The sequence below is a fragment of the Carya illinoinensis genome, chromosome 8 (assembly GCF_018687715.1).
Source record: "Carya illinoinensis cultivar Pawnee chromosome 8, C.illinoinensisPawnee_v1, whole genome shotgun sequence".
In the NCBI taxonomy this organism is placed as follows: domain Eukaryota; kingdom Viridiplantae; phylum Streptophyta; class Magnoliopsida; order Fagales; family Juglandaceae; genus Carya; species Carya illinoinensis.
Window position 1 is genome coordinate 1,749,480 of NC_056759.1, and position 11,485 is coordinate 1,760,964.

Sequence of the window (11,485 nt, forward strand, 5' to 3'; positions counted from 1 at the left end):
TTGTTTCTTCTCACTTCTACTCTTATTTGAATTTTCGCTATCCTTGGAAACTAAAAGCCGAGGCTGTTTGGGAAAAAAGTTCTTATACTCAGCAGCTTTATACCACACATCTATTAAAGAAAAAAAAAATACAAAGATAAAAAATAAAAGCATGTGGTGTAAGGCTGTTAAATAAAATTTTTCTTGTAGAAGAAGGAAGATTATAATAGATGACTCAAGTAGGAGTTTAGCTGTTAGCTGTGCATTTAGTGGCATCGGGAGTTGTCTGCGAGGGAGGAGGTGAAAACAAAGGCTTTCGGGTGCACTTTGAGCCCGAGGTTTTTGTTTATTACTTTCAAATTTATGGGTTTGACGACGTTGATGTTCTATAGTCGCTCTCAACCGATTTTATTCAACAGACTGACTGACATGCCGTAAGTCCCATAAGGTGAAATTACAGTCGCTTGATGATCAACAAGCAACATGGGTTTCAAAGATGTAAAATACTTTAATAGATTACTTAAAAAGTAAATCTACAAACTGATTTAATACGTTAGATTGTAAAATCACTTTTATTATTAAGTATATATAGCAGATTCTATAAAACCGCATTAATTTATAGATTTATTTTGTATATTCTCCTTATATACGTAACAATTCTCTTTGAAAGGTCTTTCTACTCATCGTTTATATACCATATATTTGTTAAAGTAAAATTAAAAAAAAAGATAAAAAAATTATGTGTAAGATACAGTGTCGGGATGATGAATATAACTTTATTCAAATAATTACAAATAAAATGTCGATCAGGAACAATCGTAGAATTTCATATGGAATTTTTGGAGTTGAAATTGCAAGCAGAAGACATGTTTTTTATTTTTTATTAACAAAAAAACTTCAAGTTCAATATGGGGTTGATTAGTTGGGATAAATCGTAAAGATTTTCTAGAGTAAAAGAAGTTTTACAATATTATTTATTGTCAATATAAATGGGCTTGAAACTTGGACTGGACTTCTAATTGGGCTTTTAATTTGGGCGGGACTTCCATCAAGTTGCCGGTTCCTTTTTATTTACAGAACACGAACATTACCATCTCGGTTCAATTAAAAACCCTACCAAAACCCTCTCCTCGCACCCTTTTCGTCTTCGCACACATACCAGACCGTTTCCCCGGCCATCTCTCTCTTTGACTGAAGGTGAAAGAAAATGCCGCTGGGGGAACGGGCAGGGGATAAGAGCGAGTCCCGGTACTGCGGGGTCGAGACGGAGTTCCACGATGACATGCCTCAGCTTTTGGCTCACAATGTTTCTTCTGGTGGCTTCGATTTCGTCGTCTCTCCTCTGGTTAGTGATACTATTGTTTCTCGAAATTATTGCTTTGCTTAATCTCTTTTTCATTTTCCACACAACTAAAAGATAACCTTGAAACGCGTTGCTAATGTCATTGTTCACTTCGATTTTTGCTTACGTGGAACAACTTCAAAATCGGTGATAAAATCATTGCTCAATTCGGAGTATGCTTATGCACTCTCACTCTACACGGAATAGAGCTTATATATTATGAACGTATGCATAGTGATCAATTAGTATGTATATGTAGATTGTTTTATCGGGTCTTGTGTACTTGTATACGTGTCACGGCCAATTAGCCACTCACATAGCAGTTCAATGGCTGTAAATATGTGTGAATGGTCAGTAAGCTCACCTAAACTAATGCTTTGTTGGTGGCCCTTGATAGTGAACCTACTGGACCATAGAGTTTCACTATAGGGCTGTTAATTATATTCGCATGAATTTTTACTTCTCGGAGGCTTTGGGTAAGGAATAGTAAGTGGTGCGTCTGATGAGCGGTAAATCTTTCTTGGTTCATGTAGAAACTGTTAAATTCGTAGCCCAATCTAAACAGTTAGAAATATTTAATGATCAAATTTATTGTTTTGATCACACACGTGCACCCTCTTTTCTTTAATCAAACTTTAAATTACTGTCTGATTTGATTCTGAATTGGAAATAAAGACACATTTATATGACATCCTGGTGTAGATGGATCCTTCTTATCGGCCGAGCTTAATGGACAGAGATCATGGTGGATCTGGGGTTCTGCCATTTGCTGGGTCAGACTTGGTTTTGAGCCCTTCCCATTGGAGTAGTCACGTTGTGGGTATGAACTGTTCGAGATCACTTGCAAATTTACCGTCTCCCACAAGATCAGCTTAACATTTATCTTCTTTCTCCTCCTAAAGGAAAATGTTTGTTGTATTAATATTGTTTGAGTTACCTGTTGATATTTTCTAACTAGATTGGGCTTATGTAGATTCTTTGGTCTGTTATTTTTCATTTTGGCGGATAGAAGGGAATGCATATGAACGAGTGGCTTGGGCTGTTCATCCCTAACTCTTTTAATTATTAAAGCCAACTTTAATGTGGCTTGGGCTTTCTTCGCATCTTTAAAAAGATATCAAAGCCCACTTAATAACAACTAAGGATTTGAGTGGGGGAGATTGTAAAGCCCTCACTAATCCCATATTGGTTGGGAGAAGCATGATAGAAGTGAATTGAGTGTGATAAAAGTGCAATAAGTCAAGTCTCACATGGGTTCTTTACTTGGTGGAACTAAGTTTTATAATGATTCCAATGGGCTCTGATTGTAATATTTTTTTAATCCTTCTAGAGTATAAGTTAGGATGTGGCTTGGTGTTTCCTTATGTCGTTTACAATTAATAGTTAGCATCTTGTTGAGACCTTATTAAGAATGTTGTTGAATTAATGATTCAATTCAGCTGTTTGTCATCTAAGGAAGTGTTAATAGTTATCGCATGCTTGATGATGTCTAGGCTAAGCTTTATATATGTGTGTGTGTGTGTGTGTATTTCTTCCATGAAATAGTTACATAGCATTAACGGAAGTTATAATAGAGATATTTAATTTTTTTCATTATGCTAATTTGTTAAGTCTTTTGTTGTATAGATTCAGCTCGTAAACCTTAGAAAGCTCGTAAAATTAAGCTTTTGCATTTATTCAGGAAAAATTAGTTCATGGATTGACTTGGACTCAGAGGATGAGATCCTTCGAATGGATTCTGAAATCACTTTGAAGCAAGAAATATCTTGGGCTTCTCATCTCTCCCTCCAGGTTTACATCCTGTTGATCAGTTCTTTTTTCTTTTTTAGATTGCTACTTTCTCAGTTCTGGACGCACTTCAATGAGCATGATTGGCTTGAGAATTATTCCTACTTTTTACAAAAAACTCTTGATCACTTAACTTATTCTTTCCATAATATTTTCTAATTTCAGAAAGGGGCATCTAATTTTCTTAATTTCATTTATTACCACTCACCACAATTGAATAGCATATTGAAGGGTTTTTTTTTTCCTCCCGAATTGTTGCCTTGTGCTATGGGTGGATAAATCTAGGGAACTGAATTCATGCAGGAGATATGTGAACTCTGTATTTGGTTCCTAAATTTTCAGCTTTTTCAAACACACTGTGAGCTAGACAAACACTCTGTGAGCTAGAGGAAGTACACGTGTTTGCAAACTGATTGGCACGGGACAAGAATTAATTATAGAGGCTGGTTGTTGAGGGCCATAATTTCTTTACATTGTCTATACCAAATATTTTATTGAAGCTTTGTATGAGGGCATCTAATGTAATCAAATGTGTTTGATGTGCATTAAACCCTATGGTGGTTGCAATATGTATGATGGTGTTTCATGCTTTGACATGCGGTCTGTACAGCACACACACCCACACTTCGTGATTGAAGGCTGATGTTTTCAATTTTTCACTCATCTGCTTCAGGCATGCCTTCTTCCTGCTCCAAAGGGGACATCGTGCGCCAATTATGCCAGGTGTGTGAATCAGATATTGCTGGGCCTGAACAGTATGCAGGTGCCACTCGTAATCCAAGTTTATAGAATTTTTTTTTTTTTAAAGTTTATTTCCTCATAATTTCTCTGTTCTTATTACTTCTTAAAGTTGTGGCTAAGGATTCCTCTGTTGAAAACTGATGATGACTCAATGGATGTCAACCCTACTAATTTGGTGAGTAGTCCTTTCCAATTGCACTAAACATTTTCTTTTAGAAGATCTCTGTTTTACTGGTTGGTGAGCATGTGGCCATATGACCTTAAAAGCATGACTATGAATTTTTTGCCCTTGGAGTTCTCTTGGCATTGTTTGTATTTGGAAATGAATAGAGGTGCCTTTTGTGGAGAGCTTGCTTTGTGCTTATATTGGTTTGTTTGGACTGAGAACAATAACTAACTTTTTATTCTGTGCAATGACCACTGCCTGAACTTGAAGCTTTTTTCCTTTTCAACCAATTTTTTTCTATCTTATCTATCTTGTGTTCTTTTCTTCCCTTAAATATTCTCTCTCACAGAGTTATGAAGCTATTGTTAGTACCTTTTTGGCAGTTTTAGTGACTATATCCACACATTGTGAAAAAAGTTGAAAAGAACTATGAATTTGTTGATTGCTACCTAACAATGAGCTTTTTGATGTGGAAACATTATAAGAACTGAAGAGGTTCCCCGACATTAAAAAAAAAAAAAAAAAAAAGGAAAAAGAAAAAAAGAAAGAAAAAAAGAACTGAAGATATTGGAAGTTTTTGAGGTGTGAATGCTAAAGATGTTGTCTATATTTTATTTACCTCTCTGTTTCTGCCACACAGGTTGATTCCTGGGAGTTATGGAATTCATTTCGCATGCTTTGTGAACATCACAATCAATTATCAATCGCCCTTGATGTTTTGTGAGTTCAATAAATCCTATGATCCATAGTCCTTCTATAAGACTAATTTTAAAGGGTGTTGCACTGGATTTTCCACTTTTATTTTCATTTAATTGTATTTGCTGGTTCATTAGGAGTTCAATACCTTCGGCAAACTCCCTTGGACGCTGGTTTGGAGAGTCTGTTAGAGCAGCTATTATAGATACTGATGTATGTTGTTAACATTTATTATTGCGTCTTTAAAAGATTAAGCATACTGCTTGTTACTTCTCATATGTGACAGTGTCATTGCTTTTCCAGTCTTTTCTAACGAATTCACGCGGTTATCCATGTTTGTCAAAGCCCCACCAGAAGCTAATTACAGGGTTTTTCAACCATTCTATACAGGTATATAGAACTTAGTTCAAACTTCCTTGACTCATAGGTTTCTGTGAAGTTTTTTTTTTTTTTTTTTTTTTTAAAAAATATTTGGGATTCTGCTCATCCCTCCAGATTAAAGTGCTGTAAGCAACTTTTGTATTAAAAAACTGCTATAAGTGGTTTATTTCTTATGTCTCATTCCATGTTACGCATTTATTAATATAAATTTTGGTTTTAGGTGATGACCAAACATATTTCAACATGCCATATTTGCATCTTTTCTGGAATTTACTGGCATTAATTGGGACTTTTTGGCATCATGGTTCTAGATGCAGAAGGTGTTAGTGTTACATGCACCTTAATTGGATGGCACTCTTGTTATTTGAAATTCAGTGATTGCATCGAAGTATTTAAATCCTTTTTGGTCTTTATTTCAATTTAGACTAATAGTCAGATTCAGCAGTCTGTCTTAGATCAAACAAGTACTTGTCATCATTAAATATTACTGATCTTTGTTCTTGAAAACATTTTTTTCAGATAGTTGTATCTGGAAAACCAGTACACAGTCTTCCAAAGGGGAGTAGAGATTTAGCTGCTAATCATAACGATAGTAATTTTGATGGTGAGTTCCAACCTCTGGTCAATGAGGGTGTACTTGGGCTATGCCCATTTCTATCAATAAAATGCGTTTTGTAGTGCTGAATCCTGTTGGCAATTGTTTTAGTATTTATTTCTACTTATCAAAAAAAATTGTTTGCATTTATTTCTTGGAAATAGAACAATGGTATTTTCTTTGGTTTTTTTTTTTTTTTTAAATGATAATGATTGGCTACCTTTTCTTTTGATAAGTATGGCAATGGTTGACTACTATTGATATAAGTAATAATTCATTTTTTTTTGGTCATGCATTCTTTAGTTTCTATCCAAATTTTATACCTGGCTACACATTTTGCGTTTTCTAATATTAAAATTTCCTATTACTTATAAAAAAGGTTTCTATGCATGATTTTCCATAGCACATATCTGTTTTAAGGGTTCCAAATTTTTTTGCCATTCAGGTGTACAGGGACATCCTCTGAGGCCATATTTGGACTACATTGGTTACCTTTATCAAAGAATGGATCCACTTCCTGAGCAAGAAAGATTTGAGGTAGTGTGCTCTCTCTCTCTCTCTCTCTCTCTCTCTCTCTCTCTCTCTCTCTCTCTCATACACAAGTGATAGTAAATCTTTTTCCCTGTTGTTTTTATTTTGACATCTTAATCTGTACTCCAGCTTGGTTACAGGGATTTTTTACAGTCGCCCTTGCAAGTAAGTTTTCTCTGCCTAGCTATTTTATAGTATTACCTTTTCACTTAAAAAAAAAAAATAGTATTACCTTTTCTGTAATAGTCTATCACAAAATTTTCCTTGCGGGAATAGTTAATCCTCCACTGCCATTCATGTGTGGTAATTTTTCACTCATTCTCAGTGTTATTTACAAGCTGGGTGTTCTCTGTTATTTGTATGCAGCCTCTCATGGATAACCTTGAGGCTCAAACCTATGAGACATTTGAGAAAGATGCAGTGAAATACATTCAGGTATGACTGTATTTTGTTGATAGGCAATTGTTTTGTGTCATATATATGTTGGTTGTCATTTTTGTGGTTTTGATTACAACAAAACACAAAAATGACATATAGTGATGTATTTTTTGAACTGATACCTCATGCTCCTACTATTTGTAGTACCAAAGGGCAATTTGTAAAGCTTTGCAAGATAGAGTTCCTGAAGAAAGGTTGTCAATGACAAGCACTGTAAGCAACAGTTTCTTTTCATGATTACTTTGGTATTTTATTGAATGCAATGCAATTGGGATGTGTGATTCATTACATCGTTGTACTTCTATATCTGCCCAGGTATTGATGGTCGTAGGAGCAGGGCGTGGACCTCTTGTCAGGGCATCACTGCAGGTAATTCGTTCATATACCTTCTGTTTATTCAATTATGGCTATGTTATTTGTCTTTAGACTGCATATCTTGCCATCCTTCTGCTTATTCAATTGTGGCTATGTTATTTATCTTTAGACTGCATTCTGTATGGTGAGATTTTTTGTCAACTTATATCTATGTTCCTCCTGTTCATACATAGGCTGCTGAAGAAACTGGGCGCAAGCTTAAAATTTATGCCGTGGAGAAAAATCCAAATGCAGTTGTTACACTACATGTGAGTTACACATGTTTTGCATTGCAAGCTGTGGTACCTTGCTGCTACTTAGATTGCATGCTGGGAAGATGTGAACAATTATCATAATGGTTTATAACTGCTGTAGTCCCTTTTAAGTTAGACCAATGCTTTACCAATAAAAAAAAAGAAGAAGACCAATGCTTTAACTTTTTAATATGTGCAACAATTTAATTTTTGAATTCAAATTCTTGGTTATTGGTTAAGTAGGATATTGCAGTTTTCTTTTTCGAGGTGGAAGTAAGTCAAATAACGATTGATCAAATGAATTACTGGTATTGTGGCCTTCAATTGAATTCCATAGAAAAAAATGCGAATGAGATGCCTTGCTAGTGATAAAGATTTTAATTAACCTTCTGGAATATCTGTGAGTCACCTTTGCCAAAAAAAAAAAACCTAGATTTTTCTATAGATTCGCACTTTTATAGTATGTTTTTACATGGGTATTGAAGTGGGACGAAGTAGCCTTTAGTTCTTATCAAAAGACAATGCAGCCTTTAGTAGAGTGTGTGTGAAACATTGTTTTCTGTTTCATGGAAATTAATTATAGGAATAGTAACATATCTATGAAAGTAGCACCATTCATTTAGTAGGCTGATAGAGAACTAACAGGTTTCATAGTAACACTGCTAGGAAGTATGAGAAACTGCATCAGATAATTTGGCGCAGCATGAATAGGTGAAAAGTGATGGCAATGCAAGTTGAGATGGTTTTGTCATGTAAATTTGGTCAGATTAATTAATGGAGATAATTGTTGGCTCGATCGGTCAATATATGATGGATCCTTTATATATTTTGGTTGAATGGAGCATTTTGTATGCCTAGTGTATCTTATCTTACGTTAATGTGGCACCTGTTTTACTAGCATTATAACATTTTTTGGAGCAGAGTTTAGTCAAACTGGAGGGCTGGGAGAATATTGTTACCATTGTTTCGAGCGACATGCGTTGCTGGGATGCTCCTGAAAAAGCTGACATTTTGGTATGGGCACATTATCATGAAATGATTTTTATTTCTTTTTATGCCTTGGTGCTTATTTTCTTTGCCTTCTGTTGGTTCTTAGGTTAGTGAACTGCTAGGTTCTTTTGGTGACAATGAGCTTTCTCCTGAATGCCTTGATGGAGCCCAGAGGTTTTTGAAAGATGATGGGATTTCAATACCGTCTTCGTAAGTATATTCTGCTTAGCTCTCAGATATTTATAATTGTAAAGGAAATATAGGATTGTTATACTCATATCAAAAATAAAAAATATAGGATCGTTATATCTTATCAATTGATCAGACTGCAGAGAATGTGATGGGCAATGTGCTTGCTTTGTTTTATGGCTTGCTGCATATAATGATAGATTAAAGGCAGCAATTTGATGACTTGCGGGTCATCTCCCATGCCCATGGATGCTTACATAAACATTAAAAAAATATTATTAAGCTAGCTAGCATAATATATAAAAGTCTTCTTTCTCTCTGTTTCTTATTGGCAGTTTTTCCACTTTATGGTTAGGGTCAATGCTCAACTGGCATGAAGTTTCATTCAGTTAATGAGAATTTCGATGTGAATCATGAAATAACTATCCATGTACAGATCAGATAAAAGAGGCATTTGTGGATGAACACTCGTGGATGTATTGGTTGTGACCCAAGCCTCTTATTTGAATTTAGCTGATGGACCAATCACAGTGTCTATCAAGTTGAGTTCAATGAGCTAAGAACTCAAAATCTACATTAGTGAATGGGCAATAGTTGAAAGTGATATTGCTCTTGGTGTGTACATTGTACTGCCAATAAAGATCTGCACTGTAAACCCTAACTGAGTAGTAGCCACTCATAATTTGTCCAATGGATAGTGGTTATACAAGTCGTACCATACAGTTGGCGAGACATTTTTCTTGATGCACCATATATTTTCGTATCATATGTTTCTTTTATGAAATTATAATAGGCCACTTTCAGGTACACAAGTTTCATTCAACCAGTGACAGCTTCAAAGCTGTATAATGATGTATGACCCTTGTCTTTGCGCTCTAAAATTTCCACTTTCCCAATTCAGGTATCTCATTTGAACTTTTGTGGTTATATTGCAGGTTAAGTCACATAAAGATCTCGTGCACTTTGAAACTGCTTATGTTGTCAAACTGCACAATGTAGCAAGGCTTGCTGCTTCTCAACCTGTGAGTTTTTAATTTCAGATGACATAAAAACCCTACTTTCCAAAAGAAGGAAAAGTAAATCCCATACTTACTGTATTGTGCAAACATTATTTGGCCTACAATTGTCTGATAATATTAGTTGGGGTTCGCTCGGAATATGGTAACCTGCCTTTTATACTAATTTGATTGATATTTTCTTTCAACTTTTTTAAATAACGGACATTTTATGTGCCGATCTTTTCTTCTCCCTACTTCGGTGTTTATTTGGTTTCAGCAACTTCTTTGCACTTGCACAGGTCTTTACATTTACTCACCCAAATCGGTCAACTAAGCGGAGCAATCAGCGTTACAAGAAGCTTCAGTTTGAGATACCCAGCGATACTGGATCTGCCATGTTGCATGGTAAATGATGGCTGACTTTTTTTTTTTTTTTGGTTTTGTTTTGTATTCGAAGATAAATTGTCCACATAAATCATATTGCCTGTGAACTTGTCTCTGGGGATTCTTTTACTCCTAGAATATGAGGCTGATACTCATACTAGGATCTTGAACCACAGTTTGGGAAATTTTCAAAATAATAACATAGGGTAAGAACCATGTTGAATAAAAATCCAGGCGATCTTTAACCACACCACCATTTTTTACCACCTGAGCCTGGACCCGTGGGTATTGTGCATTTAATCTACCACTTATTATTCCTTTCATTTATATTATTTTTTTAAGTCATAGTACCCCAAGAACTCCCGGAAGATTTCAGATTGACCACTTTCATGCAACTTATCACAGGATTTGCTGGCTACTTTGATGCAACCTTATACAAAGATGTACATCTTGGCATTGAACCATCAACGGCAACACCAAATATGTTCAGCTGGTATGTCTCTTGCTTCTCTTTTATTTTATGTGTGATGTACTTTTTCATCGTAACCTGTCATTTAATGTAAGTGCCTTGAAATTTATATCCCTTAGCAATGACATACAATTCAGCCCCCTCCCCCCCACCCCTCTCATAAAAAATAAATTGTTCTCCTGGCGTTTTCTTTCTGGGCTATACAATGTGCTGGGGAGCTCACTTATTAACGTGAGATTTTTTTTGATAAGTATTTATTAACGTGAGATATTACAGTAGTTTACTTGACCAAAAGGGAAAATACTGCTCATGGTTTGTAGCATAGGTATTATATTAATCTGAAGAACCTGAGGTGACCTTTCTGAATGAATCCCTTTTGGTTGTCACCTTATGTAATTCAGGTTTGCTATATTTTTTCCACTAAGGACACCAGTAATTGTGCATCCTGGTTCAGCTCTAGAAGTACACTTTTGGCGATGTTGCGGCCCTACCAAGGTGTGAACTTGTGTGTTACATAACTGTCTTGGATTTGTTGATATTTTTTCTTGACTTACTTTTCAGTTTAACAATTTTGATAATAAAAAGTTACACGTCAGTGGAACTGTGAAAACTGAAATGGCAGCTTTCATTGTTATGCATAGTAATTTATTTTTTCCTAGTTAGGTACTTCTCATGTATACATCCCCGTGTACTTGGGCTATTATGTCTCCTTTTCCTAATACTTCTTGGTTACCTATCAAAAATTTTTTATTTTTATTTTTATGATAGCTGGTCTCAAACTGTTGCCCAAGTAAAATGTCAGCGTTTCAGCAGAAAAGTATGTATACAATAATAGCTAATGATGGGAACTCATATTTTTTGTGTGGAATGAGACAGGTTTGGTATGAATGGTGTGTTACCTCTCCTTGCCGATCTCCAATTCACAACAGCAATGGACGCTCACACTGGGTCGGTCTCTAGGGTTTGTTGATGTTGTATAATAGTTAAACTAAGGCATGTTCAAGAAGCCGTTTTGAGGTTTCATGTCGAACCGCCAGGGGGATCTCTGTATAAATCATATGTAAAAAACATGCTTTTGCCAACTGGTTTGTGGAACTACATCCAGACCCAGATGCTTTTGATGTAACATAACACTGGAGATCTCCCACGTTAGGTGCTTTTTATTTTATATATTTCATAATTTCAGTCAA

At 35.5% G+C, this 11,485-nt stretch overlaps 1 protein-coding gene across 2 annotated transcripts; it reads left to right on the forward strand.

Moving 5' to 3' along the window:
• Positions 1–1,069: 1,069 nt before the first annotated feature.
• Positions 1,070–11,485, forward strand: LOC122319169 (protein arginine N-methyltransferase 1.5-like). 2 transcript variants are annotated; one of them, XM_043137110.1, is made up of 23 exons: positions 1,070–1,324; positions 2,024–2,141; positions 3,003–3,112; positions 3,783–3,872; positions 3,960–4,025; positions 4,657–4,736; positions 4,850–4,925; positions 5,016–5,102; positions 5,613–5,697; positions 6,134–6,225; positions 6,349–6,384; positions 6,586–6,654; positions 6,802–6,870; positions 6,973–7,026; positions 7,206–7,280; positions 8,187–8,279; positions 8,362–8,465; positions 9,249–9,297; positions 9,380–9,466; positions 9,742–9,847; positions 10,232–10,319; positions 10,697–10,790; positions 11,172–11,485. In XM_043137110.1, the coding sequence occupies exons 1-23, from the start codon at positions 1,187–1,189 to the stop codon at positions 11,253–11,255; spliced, it is 1,950 nt and encodes a 649-aa protein (XP_042993044.1). In that variant the 5' UTR covers positions 1,070–1,186; the 3' UTR covers positions 11,256–11,485. The 2 variants fall into 2 exon arrangements, with proteins under 2 accessions (XP_042993044.1, XP_042993045.1); XM_043137111.1 differs by lacking the exon at positions 3,003–3,112 and having other exon boundaries at positions 3,783–3,832.